This window comes from Theropithecus gelada, chromosome 14 (assembly GCF_003255815.1).
Source record: "Theropithecus gelada isolate Dixy chromosome 14, Tgel_1.0, whole genome shotgun sequence".
NCBI lineage: Eukaryota > Metazoa > Chordata > Mammalia > Primates > Cercopithecidae > Theropithecus > Theropithecus gelada.
The window spans coordinates 15,780,504-15,806,029 of record NC_037682.1 but is presented as its reverse complement, the minus strand read 5'-3'; the positions used below and the strand labels follow the sequence as shown (position 1 = coordinate 15,806,029).

Genomic DNA, 25,526 nt, shown 5'->3' with positions numbered 1-25,526 from the left:
CAACCAATAAAATATTAAGTTCTTTTTTGGGTTCTGACATACTACAGCGTTGAGAGAACTACATCCGGGTTTAGAGGCCGTACGTTTGAGATGTAGCCCAATAGCAGTCGCTATGGTGGGGGAGGCGGGGCCGGACCTACGACGCCGGTGAGCAGTGGCCCTTGCGGCCGAAAAGATGGCGGTCTTGGCTCCTCTAATTGCTCTGGTGTATTCGGTGCCGCGACTTTCACGATGGCTTGCCCAACCTTACTACCTTCTGTCGGCCCTGCTCTCTGCTGCCTTCCTACTCGTGAGGAAACTGCCGCCACTCTGCCACGGTTTGCCCACCCAACGCGAAGACGGTAACCCGTGTGACTTTGACTGGGTGAGCGTCCCGCGTCTTAGTACCGCGACCTTGACTGTCCCTGCCCTTGCAGGTGCATCTGGGAACCCTGGGGTTTACCTTTCTGAGGACACCTGAGGTTCCGAGCCTGTAGCAGGTTTAACAGACTATAAAGTGCAGAGTCCGAAACATCGTCGAGACTAAACTTTGTGTTTAATATGGGAAAACGGAACCTGTTAGTCGTAGCCCTGTACAACGGCCCAATAGCTTCTGACTATTGAGTCCAGGTTTCTTTCCATTTCACCATTTAGACTAAGAAACAGCCCTGTCAAAACTGTACATATACGTGTATAGCACTTTACAGTGCCGCTCATTATGTAAAGCCTCCTGAGGAGCCAGTAAGGTAGGGAAGGCAAGTAGTAGTAGTCCTGTTTCATTGGTGAAGAAATGGATCTTGGTATATTTAGGCGACTTGCCCCAGGTCATGCAACTAATGAGTGCCTGGGACTTGAAACTATTCTTGTGGCCACACCACCTGCACACACTGTCAGCCGTTTCTTAATTCAATCAACATTTCTAGAGTGTACACTCTAGGCACTCTGCTTGATCCTGAGGATGCGAAAGTGGATAAAATTTTGGGGCTACTGTAAAGGAATTGTAAAAAATAAGTTGTAAAGAAATCTTTGGGCTTTCTTTGAGAAGTGTCCCAACCTCCTTGCTGTGCTTCCTTGGAATGGGTGGAGGGACTGCTCAGAACATGAACTTAAAGCACTTTGCCCTCTGCTATATAGCATGTAAGGGCCAAGGAAAAGCTTCCCCTTTGCTCTCTGAGGGTTTGTTGAAAAATCAGCCGACAAAGGGCACGTTAATAGGAGAAAGACACAGAAATTTTATTTTAACGTGCATAGCATGAGGGAATTGAAGGAGAATGAACCAGTGGGGTACAGAGGCTTATATACCCTTCTTCACAGGAGTATGGGAGATGGGGAAATGTGGGTGATTTTAAGGTGGATTGTAAATGACTTTTAGGGTGATTCAGTGGCCTGGAGAACATACAGTGGCGTGGGACAATGACTGTTGGGCCTGCAAAGCAGACAGTGGTTTCTGACAAAAATCTGTCGGGGTGTGTTGACAGGCTTCAGTCTTTCTTCCTGTACTATGAGTTAAGTTAATGAAAACTCAGGGAAGAGACCAGAAGTAATTGTTTTCTTCTTTGACAGGTCTGGACTTTAGGCAGATAAGGTAGTTATCAGAGTAAAGCTGCTTCCAGTATCTGCTGGTATCCAGGGACCTTTAATTTAAAATAATTAGCATACAGGATGCCATATTTTGGGCTGTGAGTCCCTGGTCTCCTTTATTTCCTTTGTCTGAAACTTCCTTAGAAGTTTCCCTATAAAAGCTGAGCTGGTGTCTGTGGAGAGAGAAATTGGGCTAGTAATTGAGCGGCAAAGGATCCCATTAAACCAGTCTCTCATTTTGGGGGATAGGCCAGTTCAGTTAAATTGCTGTGTCTCCTTTCAGGAGATGGCATTGTAAATGAGTTCTCAAAGCTAGGCCTCTATACATGATGTAGGCAAACAGATTTAATAAGAGAGACATTTCTATGGAACAAGGCAAAGCTTAATATCTGGTATAGTGTATAAACTAGTTTCTTTAGAGTCTGGAGGGCAGTCAGTTGGGAAGATTAATAGCAATCTATTTTCCTAGATTGTAGGTTGTGTGTAAAGTTTGTCCAAATATAAGATGTTACGGTGATTTTTTTTTTTTTTTTTTTTTCAAAGACAAGTTGACTAGCTTTAGCTGGTAAGGCCTTAGGAAAAAGGCAGGGTTTTTAGTTTTTTGGGGTTTTTTTGAGACAAGATCTTGCTCTGTTATCCAAGCTGGAGTGCAGTGGTGTGATCATGGCTCACTGTAGTCTTAACCTCCTGGGCAAAGCCATCCTGCCACCTCAGCCTCCCAGGTAGCTGGAACCAAAGGCATGCACTACACACCTGGCTAATTTTTAAAAAAATTTTTTGAGGTGGGGTCTCTTTATGTTGCCCAGGTTGGTCTTGAAATCCTGAGCTCGAGAGATCCTCCTGACTTGGCTTCCTAAGGAGCTGGGATTTACAGGCATGAGCCACTGCTCCAAGTCAAAAAAAGTCTGTTTTAATTTTTAGTGATTCTAAGTCAGAAGAGTGGGTGAAAAATGGAAAACATTAGTCTGGAGGTTAGCAATTTTATGAGTCCAGTTTTATTTTCATTAGACTTTGGAAATTTTTACCCAGTCCAATGATGCAATTTCGAAGTTATCAGAAACCTGTATTTGTCAGAATTCTTCCCATGCTTTCCAAGAGCCTCCTTGAAAATAAGACACTTGGCCAGGTGTGGTGGCTGACATCTGTAATCCCAGCACTTTGGGAGGCTGAGGTGAGTGGATTTCCTGAGCTCAAGAGTTCGAGACCAGCCTGGCCAACATGGTGTAACCCTGTCTCTACTAAAAATACAGAAAATTAGCCGGGTGTGGTGGTGGGTGCCCGTAATCCCAGCTACTCTGGAGGCTGAGGCAGAAGAATCACTTGAACCCGAGAGGCAGAGGTTGCAGTGAGCCAGGATTGTGCCATTGCACTCAAGCCTGGGCATCAAGAGCAAAATTCTGTCTCAAAATCAATCAATAAGTAAAATAAAAAATACATATAATATATATAATATATGCTATATATTAATGTGCTTTTAATACTAATGCTAATTTTAATAAACTTTACAAACAAATCTGTCTAATCTTGATCAACTTTGACTACACAAGAGAAAATTTCCATAAACCTTTTATAACCTCTTAGAATTTGTTTTCATTCTTTCTTTTCTTTCCCCAGCTTTTTGTTGTTGTTATTTAGTTTTTATTTCATAATCTTAAACTTAACTCTGCAATGCAGCTAGGCATGGAAGGGAACAAGGAAAACGTGGAACCCAAAGGGAACTGCAGCGAGAGCACAAAGATTCTAGGATACTGCGAGCAAATGGGGGTGGAGGGGTGCTCTCCTGAGAGGAGAGCACAGAAGGAATGGTCTGGTGGTTAAGCTAAAACACAAGTCAAACTTACTAGAGTTATCCACAGTCAGCAATGGTGATCTTCTTGCTGGTCTTGCCATTCCTGGACCCAGAGCGCTCCATGGCCTCTACAATATTCGTGCCTTCTTTCACCTTGCCAAAGACCACATGCTTGCCATCCAACCACTCAGTCTTGGCAGTGTAGATGAAAAACTGGGAACCGTTTGTGTTGGATCCAGCATTTTCCATGGACAAGATGCCAGGACCTGTATGCTATGGGATGAAGTTCTCATCTTCAAATTTCTCCCCGTAGATGGACTTGCCACCAGTGCCATTATGGCGTGTGAAGTCACCACCCTGACACATAAACCCTGGAATAATTCTGTGAAAGTAGGAACTCTTATAACCAAATCCTTTTTGTCCAGTGCTCAGAGCACAAAAGTTTTCTATTGTCCTTGGAGCCTTTTCTGCAAACAGCTCGAAGGAGACGCGGCCCAGGGGCTCACCATCCACGGTGATGTCGAAGAACATGGTGGGGTTGACCATGACTGATAGTACAGGGCTCCCGGTGGTGGCGGCAAAGCCTCTTTGCTCAACTTTTCATATCTATTTAGTTTTATCTATACCATTGTTTTCCTCCATTCATTTATTCTGAAACAACCCCCCCCTTTTTTTTTTTTAGATGGAGTCTCGCTGTATTGCCCAGGCTGGAGTTCAGTGGCGTGATCTTGGCTCACTGCAACTTCCACCTTCTGGGTTCAAGTGATTCTCCTGCCTCAGTCTTCCAAATAGCTGGAATTTCAGGCACCCACTACCATGCCCAGCTAATTTTTGTGTTTTTAATAAAGACAGTGTTTCACCATGTTGGCCAGGTTGGTCTCAAACTCGTGACCTCAAGTGATCCACCCACCCTGGCCTCCCAAAGTGATGAGATTACAGGCTTGAGCCACCATGCCTGGCCTGATAATAAAAGATTTAAAACAGCCTGAGCAACGTGGCGAGACCCCATCTCTACAAAAAATTAAAAATTAGGCAGGCATTGTAGTGCACGACTGTAGTTCCAGCAACTCAGGAGGCTGAGGAAGAAGGATCCCTTGAGCCCAGGAGGCCTAGGTTACAGTGCGCTGAGATCCCTCTACTTCACTGCAACCTGGGTGAAGAGTAAGACCCTATCTCAAACAAAAAATTTAAAAAAAAAAGATTTTTTTTTTTTCTTAAGATGGAGTCTCACTCTGTCGCCCAGGCTGGAGTGCAGTGGCGTGATCTTGACTCACTGCAACCACCTCCGCCTCCTGGGTTCAAGCAATTTTCCTGCCTCAGCCTCCCGAGAAGGTGGGACTACAGGTGCCCACCACCACGTCTGGCTAAATTTTGTATTTTTAGTAGAGACGGGGTTTCACCATGTTGGCCAGGCTGGTCTCTAACTCCTGACCTCATGATCTGCCTGCCTTGGCCTCCCAAAGTGGTGGGATTACAGGTGTGAGCCACTGCGCCTGGCCACAAAGGATTTTTAAAAAGAGCTTTCTGGTCAGAAGTTGGCTTAACTAAAAGCTGATATTCAGGCTATAATTTTTTTTTTTTTTTTTTGATACAGAGTCTCGCTCTGTCTCCCAGGCTGGAGTGCAGTGGTGCAATCTCGGCTCACTGCAACCTCCGCCTCCCAGGTTCAAGCGATTCTCCTGCCTCAGCTCCTGAGCTGGAGCTACAGGCACACGCCACCATGCCCGGCTAATTTTTTGTATTTTTAGTAGAGACGGGGTTTCACTGTGTTAGCCAGGATGGTCTCGATCTCCTGACCTCGTGATCCAGCTGCCTCAGCCTCCCAAAGTGCTGGGATAACAGGCGTGAGCCATTGCGCCCGGCCAGTTTTTTATTTTAAAGGTTTTCTGCTTTTTCTCTTTTGGATCTTTTGGATCTCATGCCCTGGAAATTTTTTCAGTTGACTGAAACCCCTTTTAAAAAAAAAAAAATTATGTTTAGTCCTTGTGTTCACTTCCTTTCTTGTTGGCATGATCTTTGCCGAGAAAAACGTAAAATTTCTTTCTTTTTTTTTTTTTTTTTTTTGGTTTGTTTTTTGAGACAGGGTCTCACTGTGTTGCCCAGGCTGGAGTACAGTGGTGAGATCTCACCTTACAGCAACCTTGACCTCCCGGGCTCAAGCGTTCCACCTCAGCCTTCTGAGTAGCTGGGATTACAGGCACATACCACCGCGCCTGGCTAATTTTTGTATTTTTTGTAGAGATGGGGTTTCACCATGTTGCCCAGGCTGATCTTGAACTCCTGGGCTCAAGTGGTACATTTCCCTCAGCTTCCCAAAGTGCTGGGACTACAGGCATGAACTACTGCACCCTGCCTTGAAAATGTAAAATTTCATTAGCCTTTTTGAGAAGCTTAAAATCTCCCCAAATTGACTTCTCCAAAACTTGTTCTTCCATGTACTTTTACTTCTTCCTTTTGCCACCTTTGATAACCCTTGAAGGGGTCTAGATGGGACTTCTGACAACCCTGAGACCCCTTGAGGAAGACAAAAAAAGGTGCCACTGGCACGGTGTGGTGGCTCCTGCCTATAATCCCAGCACTTTGGGTGGCTGAGGTGGGTGGATTACCTGAGGTCAGAAGTTCAAAACTAGCCTGGCCAACGAGGTGAAACCCCATCTCTACTAAAAATACAAAAAAAAAAAGAAAAGAAAAGAAAAAGGTGTCACTGACCCTCTCTTTTGGGGCCTCTTGTTTTCCTCATAGAGCTCCAAAAGTCACTAATGGGTTCATGTTGAGTTTAAAACTCTTCTCTTTTGAATTAAACTCTCTAGTCTTTGGCTTTTGTATAGATACATGTGCATATATACGTATGTACGTGTCTATACATGTGCTTACATATTGTCTATATGGTACCAATAACGAATGAGTACCCCCAAAAGTCAGAAGTCACAAATGGAAATTTAAAACAAATAAAATTTATTTTTTATTTTTTATTTTTTATTTTTTTTTTGAGACGGAGTCTCGCTCTGTCGCCCAGGCTGGAGTGCTGTGGCCGAGTCTCAGCTCACTGCAAGCTCCGCCTCCCGGGTTCCCGCCATTCTCCTGCCTCAGCCTCCCGAGTAGCTGGGACTACAGGCGCCCGCCACCTCGCCCGGCTAGTGTTTTGTATTTTTTTTAGTAGAGATGGGGTTTCACCGTGTTAGCCAGGATGGTCTCGATCTCCTGACCTTGTGATCCGCCCGTCTCGGCCTCCCATAGTGCTGGGATTACAGGCTTGAGCCACCGCGCCCGGCCTTTTTTTTTTTTTTTAAATAGAGTCTTGCTCTATCACCCAGGCTGGAGTGCTTTAGCATGATCTCCGCTCACTGCAACCTCTGCCTCCAGATTCAAGCAATTCTCATACCTCAGCCTTCTGAGTAGCTGGGATCACAGGCGTGCACCATCACACATGGCTAATTTTTGTATTTTAGTGGAGACAGTTTCGCCACGTTGGTCAGGCTGGTCTCGAACTCCTGGCTTCAAGCCATCTGCCCGCTTTGGCCTCCCACAGTGCTGAGATTACAGGCGTGAGCCATCATGCCTGGCCTCAAACTAATTTTTATAAGTGTTTCTTTTTTTTCCCCTGAGTCAAAAGACTTGTATCTGCAGTGGACTGTTAACCTTATGAGGAATTGAACTCAGACTGCAGCAGTGAACCATTTTATTGCCAGCCACTAGAGCACAGATCACAGTGCCTTTCTGCAGGCCCTTCAAGGGATCCAAAACAAGCAGTTTGTACAAAGAATTTTAACTTGTGTTTTGAATCTGATTTCTGTCTTTTAAAAATCTTGCCAAGGGAGTTTCAAGGCTGTGTTCTTTCTGTATCTTTTTATAGGTACTAGAAAGATAGCTGTTTAAGACAAGAGCTATCTAAATTTTTTTTTTCAGGCCTATTACAGTGGCTTATGCCTGTAATCCTAGCACTTTGGGAGGCCGAGGCTGGTGGATTGCCTGAGCTCAGGAGTTCGAGACCAGCCTGGGCAACATGATGAAACCCTGTCTCTACTAAAATACAAAATATTAGCCGGGTGTGGTGGTGTGCGCCTGCAATCTCAGCTACCCGGGAGGTTGAGGCAGGAGAATTGCTTGAACTGGGAGGCGGAGGTTGCAGTGAGCCGAGATCACGCCACCGTACTCCAGCCTGGGTGACAGAGTGAGACTCCATCTCCAATCAGTCAATCAATCAATCAATCAATCAATGTTTTATGTAAATAAATAAATAGATAAAAGGTTTTTTTTTTTTTTTTTTTTTTTTTTTTTTTTGAGATGGAGTTTTGCTCTTGTTGCCCAGGCTGGAGTGCAGTGGCTCAGTCTCGGCTCACCGCAACCTCCACCTGCCAGGTTCAAGCGATTCTCCTGTCTCAGCCTCCTGAGTAGCTGGGATTACAGGCATGCGCCACCATGCCCGGCTAATTTTGTATTTTTAGTAGACATGGGGTTTTCCATGTTGATTAGGCTATTCTCGAACTCCCAACCTCAGGTGATCCACCAGCCTTGGCCTCCCAAAGTGCTGGGATTACAGGTGTGAGCCACCATGCCTGGCCTAAAATGTTTTTTAAATAAAGCCAATTAGCGACTTAAGCCAATAAGCTTTTTTCACGGAAAGTCTCAGAGGTAACTTTCTAGGTTCAGAATACCAGATGATATAACCCTCACATTCCCCCAAAATATTCACTTTCAAAAATAGGCTAAGATAGCGAAAGACTCTTGTTGTCATAGACAGTTAAGGATGGTGTTCATGTGTGTGGTTCCTGTAGTATCCCACCAATATGTGGGGGGGCTGTCAATCATAGACCCATTAATTCGTGACACCAGGTAGGCCCTCCTTGGATTGGACTTGCCCAGGACTAACCAGGCAATAAGAGTTGAGACTTCTTCCTTCTCAGTGAAGTAATTTCATTTATTTTTTAAATTAAATTTAAAAAATTGAGGGGGCAGACAGGGTCTCGCTGTCTTACCCATGCTACAGTGCAGTGGCATGGTCGCAGCTCACTACAGCCTCAACCTGCTGCGCTTAAGCCATCTTCGCGCCTCAGCCTGTCAAGCAGATGGGACTACAGGCACGTGCCAACAAACATGCCCAGCTAATGTTTAAAAATCATTTGTGGAGAGGAGGTCTCACTTTGTTGCCTAGACTGGTCTCGAACCCCTGAGCTGAAGTGATCCTCTCAAAGTGCTAGGATTACAGGTGTGAGCCACTGCGCCCAGCTTCAGTGAAGGAATTTTTTGAAAAGGAAAAGAAAGGCTGGGCGCGGTGGCTCAAGCCTGTAATCTCGGCACTTTGGGAGGCCGAGACGGGCAGATCACGAGGTCAGGAGATCAAGACCATTCTGGCTAACACGGTGAAACCCCGTCTCTACTAAAAAATAACAACAACAACAAAAAAAAACAACTAGCTGGGCGAGGTGGCTGGCGCCTGTAGTCCCAGCTACTCGGGAGGCTGAGGCAGGAGAATGGCGTAAACCCGGGAGACGGAGCTTGCACTGAGCTGAGATCTGGCTACTGCACTCCAGCCTGGGCGACACAGCAAGACTCCGTCTCAAAAAAAAAAAAGGAAAAGAAAAAGATAAAGTTGAGACAATAAAATCAGGCGTGAGCACCCGGCCCTCTTTCTTTTTGAAAAGGCCTTGAAAGATGGCTCTCTCCTTCACCTTTTGTTGTGTCCTGTAACTTTTACTAATTATCTAAAGTAAGGGAGAAAAATTGTTTTTGAAAACAGGCAAATAAAGTATCTTTTGAACATGGCTTTTATTCTGCATGCCTGTTATATCTGTATCTTTATATATGTCATATAGAAGTGATATTTCACTACCAAACTATATGAAAGAGCTCTAATCAAGTAATTTAAAAAATGTGAGTGCTTATCAGTTTGGTAAAAGCTAGTTCAGATGCCTTTTAATTTACATAACCTTGGTAAAACTCTCCAGTAATTTAAAAATCTTAAAGTCATGTTTAAACCCTCAAGTTTTTTTTCCCCACTGGAAATTTGGGTTACTAGAAGTTAAGGCCGGGCGCGGTGCCTCAAGCCTGTAATCCCAGCACTTTGGGAGGCCGAGACGGGTGGATCACGAGGTCAGGAGATCGAGACCATCCTGGCGAATATGGTGAAACCCCGTCTCTACTAAAAAATACAAAAACCTAGCCGGGCGAGGTGGCGGGCGCCTGTAGTCCCAGCTACTCGGGAGGCTGAGGTGGGAGAATGGCCTAAACCCGGGAGGCAGAGCTTGCAGTGAGCTGAGATTGTGCCACTGCACTCCAGCCTGGGCGACAGAGCCAGACTCTGTCTCAAAAAAAAAAAAGAAGTTAAGACAGTAGAAACATAAAATACGCTTTTATTAAAATTTTATCAGCCGGGCGCAGTGGCTCAAGCCTGTAATCCCAGCACTTTGGGAGGATGAGGTGGGCAGATCACCTGAGGTCAGGAGTTTGGGACCAGCCTGGTCAACATGGCAAAACCCATCTGTACAAAAATACAAAATTAGCCGGGTGTGGTGGTGTGCACCTGTAATCCCAGCTACTTGGGAGACTGAGGCAGGAGAATCCCTTGAACCCGGAAGGCGGAGGTTGCAGTGAGCCGAGATTGCGCCAATGCACTCCACCCTGGAGGACAGAGCAAGACTCTGTCTCAAAAAAAAAAAAAAGAAAAAATTTATAAACGCAAGATGTCAATTCTCAAAAAAATGTAAGTTTCTTTTCTGTTAAGAAACTAAGTGGCTTGGGCTGGGTGCAGTGGCTCACGCCTGTAATCCCAGCACTTTGGGAGGCTGGGGCGGGTGGATCATCTGAGGTCAGGAGTTGGAGACCAGCCTGACCAATATGATGAAACCCCATCTCTACTAAAAATACAAAAAAAATTAGCTGGGTATGGTGGCGTGCGCCTGTAATCCCAGCTACTCGGGAGGCTGAGACAGGAGATCACTTGAACCCGGGAGGCAGAGGTTGCAGTGAGCCGGGATTGTGCCATTGCACTCCAGCCTGGGCAACAAGGGCGAAACTCCATCACAAAAAAACGAAAAAAGAAAGAAACTAAGTGGCTTATGCCTGTAATCCCAGCACTTTGGGAGGCTGAGGCAGGTGGATCACTAGGTCAGGAGTTCAAGACCAGCCTGGCCAACGTGGTGAAACCCCATCTCTACTAAAAAAATACAAAAATTAGCCGGGCATGGTGCTGTGTGCCTGTAATTCCAGCTACTCGGGAGGCTGAGACAGGAGAATTGCTTGAACCCGGGAGGTGGAGGTTGCAGTGAGCTGTGATCATGCCACTGCACCCCAGCCTGGGCGACAGAGCAAGACTCCGCCTCAAAAAAAATAAATAATTAAAATAAGCTAAGAGTTGCTTTATAATGAAGAAAAATATACAGATAAAACTAAATGGATTAAAAAAACAAAACAAAACAAAACAAAACAAGCCAGGGCAACAGGTTACCAAGAAAATAGTCGATATAGGGGAAGGGCAAAACCAAGTAACTATTTAAAACCAAAGGGTGTAATGTAAAGGAATTGTTCCATTTTGTAGATTAGTATCATTCAGCTTTTTTAAAAAAAACTTTATTATAGTGAATTGTAAAAATAACCACTTTAAGGACAAAATTCTTAATTTTAAATGCTACAGAATTTAAGAGCTTGTTTGGATTAATGCAGGACCCACAGCTTATTACTGAACAATCACTGAGTATACATGATCCAAACGCACAGGAGGTTTATTCCTGAAAAAGCAATCAGCTAGTGGGCCAGATAATGCCATTATAAGGTCTGTTTGCCCTGAGAAGGGAATTGCCCAACTCTCCCTTTGAAATACCAAGTGAAGTACCTGAGATGAAGCAGTTAGTATGTTTCATATACAAGCCATGTTGGACTAGCTTTATGATAACTGGGATATCCTCCCACCAACTATGTCTGTTACCCAGGTCATGGTAAATTTGTAGGTTAAGAGGGCCTGTTTTACATGGGTGCCCCTCCCACAGAATCATAGGTCTGTTTAAGAAGCCTTATCAAATATCCTGTCCCTCATAGGTCTTATAGATGCAACCGCCTGCTGAGAACCCAAGCCCTTTGCACCAGAAAAGGTAAAATGGTTTGGGGATTTAAAAAAAAAAAAGCTTCCTGGGACCAGAACATAAAAACATTCAGGTTAATAGAACTGTAAAATGTAAGATGTTTAAACAAGCTTTATGTAAGGTAGTTGTAACTCCTTTTATAGGTAAAATGTCTTATGAAAATGGGTACTATAAGGTCGGGCATGGTGGCTCACACCTGTAATTCCAGCACTTTGGGAGGCCGAGGCGGGTGGATCACAAGGTCAGGAGCCTGGCCAAGATGGTGAAACCCTGTCTCTACTAAAATACAAAAATTAGCCAGGCATGGTGGCAGGCGCCTGTAATCCCAGTTACTTGGGAGGCTGAAGCAGGAGAATCACTTAAACCTGGGTGGCAGAGGTTGCAGTGAGCTGAGATCGCGCTACTGCACTCCAACCTGGGCAATAGAGTGAGATTCTGTCTCAAAAAAAAATGGGTACTATATCTAATTGGGGGATGTTTTCCCCTTTCTAGTACTATAAAACTGAAGACGTAAATCAGATCATGTAAATCCTCCATTGCATAGTCTTTTGTGTGGAGCATTTATTAAGGCTGATAGCAAAAACTAAGTACTTTTCAATGTTTTTTTTTTGACTCTGTCTCAAAAAAAAAAAAAAAAAAGGAGGGTCCAGAAGAATCTTTTTCTTTTAAGTTATTTGGGTAAAGTATGTACTTGTAAGCAAATTTACCTTGCCCAAGGTCTCCAAACTTAGAACTATAATTTTATAACAGTATAGTTGTCTGCATAAGTTCAATAATAGTTAAAAAAAAATTGTTTTAAGGGAAAAGCGTGATACTTAATACTAGATTTCAGCCCTGTTTTGTTTTGTTTTGTTGTTTTTTGGGATGGATTCTCAGACACTCTTTTTGCCCAGGCTGGAGTGCAATGGCACAGTCTCAGCTCACTGCAACCTCTGCCTCCCAGGTTCAAGCAATTCTCCTGCCTCTGCCTACCAAATAGCTAGGATTACAGGTGCCCTCTACCACGCCCAGCTGATTTTTGGATTTTTAGTAGAGACTGGTTTCATCATGTTGGCCAGGCTGGTCTCGAACTCCGGACCTCAGGTGATCCGCCCACTTCTGCCTCCCAAAGTGCTGGGATTACAGGCGTGAGCCACAGTGTCTGGCCTCAGCCCTAACTTTTTAAGTGCAGATTAAGCCATTTTTTATCTCTCCTTGTTTTACTTTGAAGGAAACCAAAATCGTGGTATTCTGAAAACTAGAAACATGAATCTCCCTTATTTGGTATCCCACTGACCCTGGATCTGTTTCACTGCTAATGCTCTGCTGCTAAAACTATACAAGCTGCCTCCCTCTAGGCCCAAGGACTATCTTGGAAGAGGTGGCGCATAAGGTTATAAGGGATGGTTTTGAGGGATAAAATTAGGTCAAGATTGGCTGGTCGAGGTGGCTCATGCCTGTAATCCCAGCACTTTGGGAGACCGAGGCGGGTGGATCACTTGCGGTCAGGAGTTTGAGACCAGCCTGGCTAACAGAATGAAACCCTGTCTCTACTAAAATTACAAAAATTAGCCGGATGTGGTGGCGCATGCCTGTAATCCCAGCTACTTGGGAGGCTGAGGCAGGAGAATCACTTGAACCCGGGAGGTGGAGGTTGCAGTGAACTGAGATTGTGCCACTGCACTCCAAGCTGGTCGACACAGCGAGGCTCTGTCTCGAAGAAAAAAAAAAAAGGTCAAGATTAAACCCTCCAAATCAAGAAGGAGGTACTAAAAATGCCCACACAGGTGGTAAAACAAAATTGGTTGCCTTCTAAACTATTATGTGTCACTTTTGCATCCAACCCAACCATAAAAATTTTCTGCTTACTATAAAATTAAGGAAAAATATTTGCTAACATGATAAAATTCCGTGGAACAAAGCCTCCTGGGTATAATACTCCGAATTATAAGTTGTGAAGATAAATATATCTACAGATATAGATATGTATATATACATATTTTTAATTATTTTTCAGAATGATGCTTATGTTTTGTATAGCTAATTGCTATAAGTCTGTAACAGAAACCAAGCTTACAGTAGCTCAACACATAAAAGTTAAACATAAGTCAGTCTGCCGGGCGTGGTGGCTCACTCCTGTAATCCTAGCACTTTGGTAGGCCGAGGTGGGTGGATTGTCTGAGCTCAGGAGTTCGAGACCAGCCCGGGCAACATGGTAAAATCCCATCTCTACAAAAAAACAAAAAATTAGCCAGGCGTGGTGGTGTGCGCCTGTAGTCCCAGCTACTCGGGAGGCTGAGGTAGGAGAATTGCTTGAAGCCAGGAGGTGGAGGTTGCAGTGAGCTGAGATCACGCCACTGCACTTCAGCCTGGGCGACAGGGCCAGACTCTGTTTCCATAAAAAATAAAATAAAATAAAAAAAAAGAAGTCAGTCTTGTAACTTTTTGAGTTTATTGTCGGCTTTTTTTTAACTTAATAATTTTAAGAAGTAATGAATGCCTGTCCACATCCATTCCTATATGGCCTAAGACAATTAATTGACTATAAGTCTTTTGACTCTCAAGGCCCTCAGCCATAGGGAGTCCTGCCGAGGAAAAAACACTGTAGAATTATATGACTTCTCCTGTGATAAAACCTTTTCTCCCAAATACCAGTATATGGTGCAATACAAAAGTTGTGGGAAAAATAGGTTTGTCTACTTTTAATAAGTCTATAACAATTTAAAAACCAATGACCAGGCATTTCTCCGATTTAATTTATATTCTCCCTCAGGATGCTATACCTATGGAGATAAATTGGCCGAAAGCGAGAATAAATGTATTACATTCTAATTTAATGTTGGTATCACAATTTTCAAGTAAGATTTATCACAGGGTGCAAATAACCCTTAATACGGAGTATAAACAAATTGTAAGTCTATTCAAAGAATATGATGAGGCATGCAGGATTTTTCCTGGCTGATTGGGTTGTTGACTGCCCTCAGATTCTGCCTATAACCCTGAACACCCAAATCTTCACTGTCTTTATGATATTTGTTATTAGCATTAGATATTCCTTGTAAGTGTTATGCCAGACACAGCAAAAGGGAAATGCACAGTTAAAGACCCGGATCGTAATAGCTCAGAAAATAGATCTGATCTGGGATTTTTTTAGACTAAGCCTGACCCCATTTCATCCCTTAAACAATTGGTTATTACATCAGGTCATACCATGTCCTCCCTCCATTATCTAAATCGCTAATATTTAAAACTATGACCATCAAATCAAAAGAACTCTAGAAACAAGCCTTCCTAGTCCTGTGGGACCCTGCCAGATGGCCAAATCAAACAACTCTAGGAATGAGGCTTCCTAGCGCGTTGCGACCTGCTGGTGTTTGTTGGCCTACACATATATTCTATGGAATGCTTTTTGGCCAAGAGGGGGGACTGAGGACTAAGCTGTGATTTTTTTTTTTTTTTTTAATCTGGCCCAAATTCCTTTCTAAGGGGTCTGGTGAGTCATGCCCTACAAACCATAAATTCTCATCAGATGGGTTTTATTTAAACCTGGATATCTATTGTGACTTACTTTCCAATCTGACTCTGGCATAACAAGGAAGACTAAAAATGTTTTACCCCAAAATCTCTTTCCTTCCCATACCTTGAAATTGCCCTGCAAAGTCTCTTCTGGGAAAAATCCACATTCTATAGAGAATCCCTTCTCCCCTTTGTTTTCCTTCCTTCTTTCCTTGCCAGATCCAGGAGATAATCAACTAAGATCTGGGCACCCTTTTAAGTCCAGTAAGAAACAATTTACAACCTGCTGTCTAAGAAGTCTGCTGAGAGCTTCCTCTGCACAATAAAACTTGGCCTCCACAGTCCTTTATCATAACCTGAACATTCGTTTCTATGAATCCCGTCTTTAGACGAACTCAACCAATTGTCTGCCAGAAAATGTTTAAATTTACCAGTAGCCTGGAAGCCCCCGCTTTGAGTTGTCCTGCCCTTCTGAACGAAACCAGTGTATTTCTTAAATGTATTTGATTGATGTCTCATGCCTCCCTAAAATATTAAACCAAGCTGTACCCTGACCACCTTGGGCACATGTTCTCAGGACCTCCTGAGGGCTGTGTCATGGGGCATGGTCACTCATATTTGGCTCAGAATAAATCTCTTAAAATATTTTACAGAGTTTTGTTTGTTTTTTTTGTTTTTGAGACGGTGTCTTGCTCTGTTGCCCAGGCTGGAGTGCAGTGGCACGATCTCACTGCAACCTCCCCCTCCCTGCAACTTCACTGCAGCCTCCACCTCCCGGGTTCAGCCATTCTTCTGCTTCAGCCTCCCGAGTAGCTGGGAGGACAGGCGCCCGCCACCACACCCGGCTAATTTTTTGTATTTTTAGTAGAGACGGGGTTTCACTGTGAGTTTGACTCTTTTTGGCAACAATAATATGGTGCCCACCGTGGGTCTCAGAGAAGACTTGGAACCCCGAAGGAGTTGCCCGAAACCGGAGGTAAGGTACCAGCAGGAGCCCGTTGAAGCCCCACTGAGTTCGAGCTTCTCCTCGGGTGGAACTGTTAAGTTGTCCTGAGCCCTGGACCTCCCTTCAAGGGCTGATGGTCCTTGATTTATTCTGAGCTGGTTTTCTCCTAGGAACTTGTTTAAGGATCCTAATTGTAGTTTGGATATGCATTCTGAAGGGAATTCTCTATTGCTTTTTCTCCTAAAATTTATCTTGATTCGGTTCATCTGTGTGTGGAACTGAACTGTTGTTTTCATAGAGACTGAGTTTTCCAGCTCTGAAGAGAAAGGGCATTTGCTCTTCCCAGCCGAAAGGTGCCCCTGGATGACTGGGGGCCTCGTGGGAGTGTCCAGGGGGTTGACCCCCAAGATATACAGTGGCCCTGCACTTGGGAAATCCCCCAAAAACAATTTTAAAAATGCCTTATCCAGGAAACGCGTGTAAGGGCTGATCACCCAGCGTTTTGAGCCCTCTCGGAGGTCACAGACCTCTGGAGAGAGAGAGGTAAGAGGGCAGAAATGACTCAGTGGTGACACTGTGGAGCCCTGCCCACAAGCAGCATGCATCAATCCACCACACAAGAACCCGAGGCTACAGCTCAGCTCCTCTTTCTAAGGAAAAAAAAAAAAAGGGCAGGGAACAAATCTAAGAATAAGGAGAAAATGAGATGTCCCCTTTTCGGGCCCTCCGTAGGGTTCGAGATCAGCCTGGCCAACATGGTGAAACCCCATCTCTACTAAAAATATAAAAATTAGCTAGGCATTGGTGGTGGGCGCCTGTAATCCCAACTACTCTGGAGGCTGACACAGGAGAATCGCTTGAACCCATAAGGCGGAGGTTGCAGTGAGCCGAGATCGCACCATTGCACTCCAGCCTGGGCAACAAGAGTGAAACTGCGTCTCAGGCTGGGCACAGTTATAGCTCAGACCTGTAATCCCAGCACTTTGGGAGACCGAGGCGGGCAGATCACTAGGTCAGGAGATCGAGACCATCCTGGCTAACACGGTGAAACCCCGTCTCTACTAAAAAAAATATAAAACATTAGCCGTGTGTGGTGGCAGGCGCCTGTAGTTCCAGCTACTCAGGAGGCTGAGGCAGGAGAATTGAACCCGGGAGGCGGAGCTTGCAGTGAGCCAAAGATTGAGCCACTGCACTCCAGCCTGGGTGACAGAGCGAGACTCCATCTCAAAAAAACAAAACAAAACAAAAAAAACCAGAGTGAAACTGCGTCTCAAAACAAACAGAAACCAAGAATCTTGTAGAGTGAATTTTTACCCTCAAATAAAATAACTGGGTTGCTAGAGAAAGAGAGAGATTTAGGGTAAAACAGCCTAACCACTGTGAATGGTTTATGTAAATCATAATAAGGTTAGTAAGAAGGAATTTTTAAAGGGGTTGTATAATTCAGTTGGCTATGATTAAAGCAAAACCTATCTTTCTAGAGATTAGTCTTTAATATTTATTAAAATGCACTAACATAAAACTTAAATTAGCTAAAACAAGATTTTATTACAAATATTGTTATTTTTATTTTATTTTTTTTATTTTTTTTTTTTTGAGACAGAGTCTCGCGCTGTGTCACCCAGGCTGGAGTGCAGTGGCGCGATCTCGGCTCACTGCAAGCTCCGCCTCTCAGGTTCACGCCATTCTCCTGCCTCAGCCTCCGAGTAGCTGGGACTACAGGCGCCCGCCACCACGCCCGGCTAGTTTTTTGTATTTTTAGTAGAGACGGGGTTTCACCATGTTAGCCAGGATGGTCTCGATCTCCTGACCTCGTGATCCACCCGCCTCGGCCTCCCAAAGTGCTGGGATTACAGGCTTGAGCCACCGCGCCCGGCCAAATATTGTTATTTTTAGTTCAAGAACTTTTTAAATGTTTAAATTCTGCACTGTGTTTCCTTTAACATTCTTCAGATTGATACCTTAAAAGTGCTACTCTTTCTCTTTTTTTTTTTTTTTGAGACGAAGTTTCGCTCTGTCTCTCAGGCTGGAGTGCAGTGGTGCAATTTCCACTCACTGCAACCTCCGCTCACTGCAACATCTGCCTTCTGGGTTCAAGCGATTCTCCTGCCTCAGCCTCCCGAGTAGCTGGGATTACAGGCGCGTGCCACCACACCCAGCTGACTTTTTGTGTGTTTTTAGTAGAGATGGGTTTCACCCTGTAGGCCAGGCTGGTCTCGAATTCCTGACCTCAGGTGATCTGCCCGCCTCGGCCTCCCAAAGTGCTGGGATTACAGGCGTGAGCCACCGCACCCAGCTGATAGGAATTTCTCTAAGAAAAAAAAAATGGGTAGTATATATGAATTGGAAATCACAGGGGCAAAATGTTGGTTACTGTTGGAGCTGGGTAATAGGGGTTCATTCAATTATCCTCTCTTCTGTATGCTTCAAATTATCCACAATAAAAAGTTTTAAAACAATTAAATAGATCAACCAAGGACTCTGCATTATAGAGTCATCCTAGAACCCAAGGCTCATTTTGTCTTCAACCTGTGGGCCTTGGGTCATCCCAGCATCATCTAGCCAGCAGATGAAAAAAAGCTGGAATGCAAGGGCACACCCTTTGTTAACTGCCTGAACCCAGAAGTGGTAAATCACTTTCATTCACATTCCATTCTCAAGTACTAGTCAAACAGTTCTACCTGGATGCAAAGAAGCAGGGAGAAAGTCTAGTTGTAGTATGGGGAAGAAAAGAAATGAATTTTGCAGTAGCAATAACCAGTCCCTCCATAGACCATTTTCTGTCCTTAGAGAATTTATTTTGGTCCTACCTTTGGTCTCCTGGTTAACTACAACTCTCTTTTAAAATTCATCTTTCAGCCGGGAGCAGTGGCTCATGCCTATAATCTCAGCACTTTGGGAGGCCAAGGCAGGTGGATCACTTGAGGCTAGGAGTTTGAGACTAGCCTGGCCAACATGGTGAAATCCTATCTCTACCAAAAATACAAAAGTTCACCAGGCATGGTAGCAGCTGCCTGTAATCCCAGCTACTCAGGAGGCTGAGGCAGGAGAATCGCTTGAATCCACGAGGCAAAGATTGCAGTGAGCCGAGGTTGTGCCATTGCACTCCAGCCTGGGCAAGAGGGCAAGACTCCTCCATCTCAAAAAAAAAAAAAAAACTCTAAATTAAATTAAAATAAAATTCACCTTTCCACAACTTTCATTCCCAATTCTAACCCACCTAGTTTCATTCATGAAAATCTTTCCTGGCAGGGCAGGGTGGCTCATGCCTGTAATCCCAGCACTTTGGGAGGCCGAGGGGGGTGGATGACAAGGTCAAGAGATCAAGACCATCCTGGCCAACGTGGTAAAACCCCGTCTCTACTAAAAATACAAAAATTAGCTGGGCATGGTGGTGCACACCTGTAGTCCCAGCTACTTGGGAGGCTGAAGCAGGAGAATCGCTTAAACCTGGGAGGTGGAGGCCACAGTAAGCTGAGATTGCGCCACTGCACTCCAGCCTGGGCAACAGAGCAAGACTCCGTCTCAAAAAAAGAAAAAAAATCTTTCCTAATTTCTGTCTCGGGTACAATATTTACTAAAGTCTGTCATACTCCCTCACCCCTATTTTCCTTTTTTTTGAGACGGAGTTTCACTCTTTGTTGCCCAGGCTGGAGTGTAGTGGCACGATATCGGCTCACTGCAACCTCCGCCTCCTGGGTTCAAGGGATTCTCCTGCCTCAGCCTCCGAAGTAGCTGGGATTACAGGCACATGCCACCGTGCCCGGCTACTTTTTTTGTATTTTTAGTAGAGACGGGGTTTTGCCATGTTGACTAATCTCAGGTGATCCACCCACCTTGGCCTCCCAAAGTGCTGAGATTACAGGCTTGAGCCACCATGCCCAGCCAGGAGAGCTTTATTTCTCATAAACGTTTGCAGCTTGCAGGCAGAGAAGCAGAGCCTCCGCTCAGAAGCCAAAAACAGACACTTGGAGTGCGGGGTAAAAGGAAACAGGAATTTATGCTAAGCAGGGTGGTCAAATACACATATTTAGTAATCTATTGGCAGAGTCATGAATATTTATGAAAGGAGAAACATGTGCATGTTCAGTTGAGCTTCATGTCTGTCCGTAAGACCCATGTTCAAAAATGGTAATGTTAGTGTGATCTGAGGTGGAGTTTCCAGCCCTCTCAAGTCAAAAGGTGAAGCAGAGGACACAGAAACTGCGTTCTCCTTAGCGTTCTCCTTAGCCTGGCCAGATCCACTGCATGGTCACTGCTCTTTTACCAGGAAGCAATGCTGGTTAGTTGTTTTGTCCTGACTGCAAAAGGGACGGGCAGTGTCAGGCAGTTGGTTGATGTCAGGGGGAGCAAGTCTTTTCAAAGGGCTGGTTTCTGTTTAACTTTCTGTTTAAGAAAGCCTAATGGTGGTAAGTGAAGGAGGGGGTATAAAGAGGTGTCTGACCTCGCACCCTGTCACGGCCAAGAATTCAGTTTTCAAGGTTTTTCTGGGGTCCCCTTAGCCAAGAGGCAGTCTGTTCAGTCACTTCAAGGCTTAGAATTTTATTACTTCTCAGTGTCTTTGTCATGTTTATTATGTCTCACTTGCTCACTTGGTGGTTACATTCTAGAACAGGGGTATCCAATCTTTTGGCTTCCCTGGGCCACATTGGAAGAATTGTCTTGGGCCACACATAAAATACAATAACACCTAATGATAGCTGATGAGCTTAAAAAAAAAAATATATATATATATATATATATATATATATATATATATATTTATATATATATATATTCTCATAATGTTTTAAGGAAGTCTATGAATTTGTGTTGGACCCCATTCGAAGCCATCCTGGGCTGCATGTGAGCCACAGGTTGGACCATAACATTGTTCTAGAAGGTGAGAAGACTGTAAGACAAGAGTATTGAAAAGGGCTTTTGAGAGCTCTGAAAGCCCCTTTCAGCTCTCAAATTATAGCAAAAGTACATAGATTATCACGATGAATATTGGGTGGGGAGGAATGATTAAGTAAAATTAAACACATGGGCGCTGGGTTTGGTGGCACACACCTGTAATCGCAGCACTTTAGGAGACAGAAGCAGGCGGATCATCTGAGCTCAGGAGTTCCTTACCAGCCTGGGCAACATGAGGAAACCTGGTCTCTACAAAAAATAGCCAGGTGCAGTAGTGTGCACCTGTAGTTCCAGCTACTTGGGAGGCCGAGTGAGGAGAAACGTGAGCCCAGGTGGCGGAGATTTCAGTGAGCCGAGATTGCACCATTGCACTCCAGCCTGGGCGACAGAGCAAGACTGTCTAAAAAATAAAAAATTAAACACATGGAATAGCTAGATATTATATTAATGGGCTATTATCAAGAAAACTTACCTGGAAAAGTTTCATTCTACAGGGGTCACACTGAGTTGATCTTAATAATCTTATGATTTTATACCATATCATGCTTTATACAACTCTTTTTAATCTATTATTTAATTCCCCAGTAGCATTTTGAAATAGATACTGTTCAGTTGAGGAAGCCAAAGCTAAGGGATTAAGTGCTTTGTTGAAAAGCACCAGCAGGCCGGGCGTGGTGGCTCACACCTGTAATCCCAGCACTTTGGGAGGCCAAGGCAGGTGAATCACCTGAGGTCAGGAGTTTGAGACCAGCCTGGCCAACATGGTGAAACCCAGTCTCTACTAAAAATACAAAAAATTAGCTGGGTGTGGTGGCAGGCACCTGTAATCCCGACTACTCGGGAGGCTGAGACAGGAGAAACACTTTAAACCGGGAGGCAGAGGTTGCAGTGAGCCAAGATTGCACCATTGTACTCCAGCCTGGGCAACAAGAGTGAAACTCCATCTCAAAAAGAAAAAAGAAAAGCACCAGCAAGTTTGTGGCAGGAGTAAAACCTGAATCCAGGTCTTCTGACTGATGTTTATCCCAGTACACCTTACCTAATTGCAGTTCGTTCGTTCTTGTTACCATTCCCAGTTTGGATCACTATTGGTTTTTATTACATATTTAGTTCCCTTTCCTACCTAAATTAGCTCTAGTCACTGCATTCCTGTTATAATACTTTGATTCTGTTCCAGAGAGAAGTGGAGATCCTGATGTTTCTCAGTGCCATTGTGATGATGAAGAACCGCAGATCCAGTAAGTTTGGCCCACTTCTCAGTCATAAGGTTAGATCTAATGCCCTTTGGAGGTCCTTTCCTTCGTGTTAAGAGAGTGGCAATCATTTGGTAAATCTGTCCTACATTTAATTCCAAGGCTGAATTTGAACTTGGACCTATTCCTTCCCCATCTCCTATATCAAAGTGCCCCATGAAGAGGGACAAAGAATGGGATATAGGAGTGCACAGCCCAGCCTGACCTCTGACATCTCTGTGTTTCAGTCACTGTGGAGCAACATATAGGCAACATTTTCATGTTTAGTAAAGTGGCCAACGCAATTCTTTTCTTCCGCTTGGATATTCGCATGGGCCTGCTTTACATCACACTCTGCATAGGTAAGGAGACTACCTTTCTTTGTTTTTGTTTTCTGTTTTTTTTTTTTTTTGTAAGACTGTGTTGATAGACTTGATTGTGGAAACCACAGTCCCAACAGTTGCAATCCCAAACATGTTTCTCCATACCCTTCTTCCATATCTCGTACCTAATTAATTATATATGTAGCTCAGATGATAACAGTTTATAGAGACTGTATTTGTAGAGGTAGGGAATGTGTTGGTCATCTACATACATCCACAAGTGTGTATGTATTCTTTGGGGGCTGAAATCCTTGGGTTGGTTTGGAAGTAAATTCCCTGTGTAAGGCTTTTTATGTTTCCTCTGACATCTTCTTTCTGTGTTTAGTGTTCCTGATGACGTGCAAACCCCCCCTATATATGGGCCCTGAGTATATCAAGTACTTCAATGATAAAACCATTGATGTGAGTGCTCTTTCCCTTTTCTGTTTCTTGGGTCCCTTGTGGATGATTTTGTAGTTGTGCTCTGCATTCACTAGGAGGAACAACAGTGCTTCAAAATGGATGTCAAGGGCACTGTGGTTCATTATGAGAGCTGGGGAAGAGGGAACGCCAGGATGAGGAATTAGATGCTAAGCTGTGAAACTTCCCAGGAGGCTATGTGGATCCAGCTCACTTTTCTTCCCTGTATTTGACAGGAGGAACTAGAACGGGACAAGAGGGTCACTTGGATTGTGGAGTTCTTTGCCAATTGGTCTAATGACTGCCAATCATTTGCTCCTATCTATGCTGACCTCTCCCTCAAGTGAGTAGTGCAAAAGGAGAGATGGTGGAAATGAAGATGCTGTGCCTTCCCTCTCACTGGTTTTTTTTTTTTCTTCTTTTGTCCTTGATTTTTACACATGGCAACCAAAAGCATCTCCCTCTCCCCTCTTAAATATCGATACTTCCACTTTCCTTGATCCACTGTTTTTTTTTTTTTTCCCAGTATATTAAATAATATATTCTTTTCAGGTACAACTGTACAGGGTTAAATTTTGGGAAGGTGGATGTTGGACGCTATACTGATGTTAGTACACGGTATGTAAAGACCTGGGCAGAGGGTCTGAGCAGGGAATCACTTTGAGGGTTATACACAGGGGCATTTAGAGAACTTTCTGGGCCCTGCAGGTACAAAGTGAGCACATCACCCCTCACCAAGCAGCTCCCTACCCTGATCCTGTTCCAAGGTGGCAAGGAGGTAATGCGGCGGCCACAGATTGACAAGAAAGGACGGGCTGTCTCATGGACCTTCTCTGAGGTACCTGAAAGGAAGGGCAGGTGCATGAAGGGTGTAGAACAGTAGGTGGGCTTTCGAGCCCTACCCGGCTTTGATTCACAGTTCTGCCACTTGCCCATTAGCTTTGAGGGTGTGGACTAGTTACTAGACCTCATGTATTAATTCACTTAGCAAATATATATTATGTGCCAGACCTGCTAGTACTGGGGAACAATTATTAGTTTAAGATTTGGTCTCAGGCCAGGTACGGTGGCTTATGCCTGTAATCTCAGCACTTTGGGAGGCCGAGGCTGGCAGATCACCTGAGGTCAGGAGTTCGAGACCAGCCTGACCAACATGGAGAAACCCCATCTCTACTAAAAATACAAAATTAGCCAAGTGTGCTGGCTTATGCCTGTAATCCCAGCTACTTAGGAAGCTGAGGCAGGAGAATCGCTTGAACCTGGGAGGCGGAGGTTGCAGTGAGCTGAGATTGCGCCATTGTGCTCCAGCCTGGGCAACAAGAGCGAAACTCCATCAGAAAAAAAAAAAAAGATTTGGTCTTGAAGGCCTCTGCACATATTGTCTGTAGGTGTTAGGTTCCTTGTCAGTTAATTGGAGGTAATAACCCCTGGCTTACAGGATTGTTTTGCAGATTACATTAAATAATTTAGGTATATATAATTCTTGGCACAGTGAATAAATACCCATTGAATAGTTAAATACCCATTGGCACATAATGGGTATTTAACAGTTGACTTTTCTGGGTACCTAAAAAAGAGGAAGGTTAGGGAAGATTTTTGTCCTTTGCTTACTCCTTCCTTTCCCAGACTGTGTGTAAAATGCCTTACTTCCCAGGCTCTTTACTCTCCCTTCCAACCCAGATCCTGATTTGTGCATCTCTTTTGTGCAGGAGAATGTGATCCGAGAATTTAACTTAAATGAGCTATACCAGCGGGCCAAGAAGCTATCAAAGGCTGGAGACAATATCCCCGAGGAGCAGCCTGTGGCTCCAACCCCCACCAGAGTGTCTGATGGGGAAAGCAAGAAGGACAAATAAGATCCTCACTTTGGCAGTGCTTCCTCTCCTGTCAATTCCAGGCTCCTTCCATAACCACAAGCCTGAGGCTACAGCCTTTTATTTATGTTTTCCGTTTGGCTGTGACTGGGTGGGGCGGCAGGGTGCTGCTTCTGATTTTAAAGAGGCATCTAGGGAATTGTCAGGCACCCTACAAGAAGGCCTGCCATGCGGTGGCCAGCTGTTTCACTGGAGCAAGAAAGAAAGAGATCTCCTATGATGGAGGGGAAATGGTTTTCCTCCAAGCTTGGGTCAGTGTGTTATCAACTATTCAGACGTCTCCATGGTTTCTCTATGAAACTACGGTTTCATTATTCCTTCTTACTCGACCGGCAGAGCCTGGTTAGACCTAGATTTAACCCTAAGCTAGGATGCTGGGGTATAGAAAGCTAAGAATTTTCCCTCAAGGACTCTTGCTTCCTTAAGCCCTTCTGGCTTGGTTTATGGTCTTTACTAAAAGCATAAGCCTAACTTTGTCACTAGTCCTAAGGAGAAACCTTTAACCACAAAGTTTTTATCATTGAAGACGATATTGAACAACCCCCTGTTTTGTGGGGATTGAGAAGGGGTGAATAGAGGCTTGAGACTTTCCTTTGTGTGATAGGACTTGGAGGAGAAATCCCCTGGACTTTCACTAACCCTCTGACCTACTCCCCACACCCAGTTGATGGTTTTCCACAATAAAAAGATTGGGATTTCCTTTTGATTGCGCCTTTGTGTGTTCCTGTATTAGAAAAGCCTGGCAACTGCAGAGGAATTGCCCATCTTGACGTCAAAGGTCATCCTATTCGGTTTTACCAAAGGCCGGGCATTGATCCCCAGGATTGGCAAGAGTTGCAGAAGGCTAGTTTCCATAAGCCTAGAATAGGGGCCACTG

At 44.4% G+C, this 25,526-nt stretch overlaps 1 protein-coding gene across 9 annotated transcripts; it reads left to right on the top strand.

Annotated features, from left to right (window-relative positions):
• The first annotated feature begins 79 nt into the window (after window positions 1-79).
• TMX2 (thioredoxin related transmembrane protein 2) lies at window positions 80-25,355 on the top strand. 9 transcript variants are annotated; one of them, XM_025355754.1, is made up of 8 exons: window positions 80-341; window positions 21,939-21,999; window positions 22,242-22,355; window positions 22,702-22,778; window positions 23,012-23,118; window positions 23,328-23,393; window positions 23,484-23,613; window positions 24,485-25,355. In XM_025355754.1, the coding sequence occupies exons 2-8, from the start codon at window positions 21,957-21,959 to the stop codon at window positions 24,629-24,631; spliced, it is 684 nt and encodes a 227-aa protein (XP_025211539.1). In that variant the 5' UTR covers window positions 80-341; window positions 21,939-21,956; the 3' UTR covers window positions 24,632-25,355. The 9 variants fall into 9 exon arrangements, with proteins under 9 accessions (XP_025211539.1, XP_025211544.1, XP_025211538.1 ...); XM_025355759.1 differs by having other exon boundaries at window positions 22,165-22,355; XM_025355753.1 differs by having other exon boundaries at window positions 80-364; window positions 23,328-23,382.
• The last annotated feature ends 171 nt before the right edge of the window (window positions 25,356-25,526 follow it).

Coding starts and splice junctions, on each gene's coding strand:
- TMX2 (XM_025355750.1), top strand. CDS start 176: ATGGCGGTCTTGGCTCCTCTAATTGCTCTGGTGTATTCGGTGCCGCGA. Junction 22,356..22,701: donor TTACATCACACTCTGCATAG/GTAAGGAGACTA, acceptor TTCTGTGTTTAG/TGTTCCTGATGACGTGCAAA. Junction 23,119..23,327: donor TATGCTGACCTCTCCCTCAA/GTGAGTAGTGCA, acceptor TATTCTTTTCAG/GTACAACTGTACAGGGTTAA.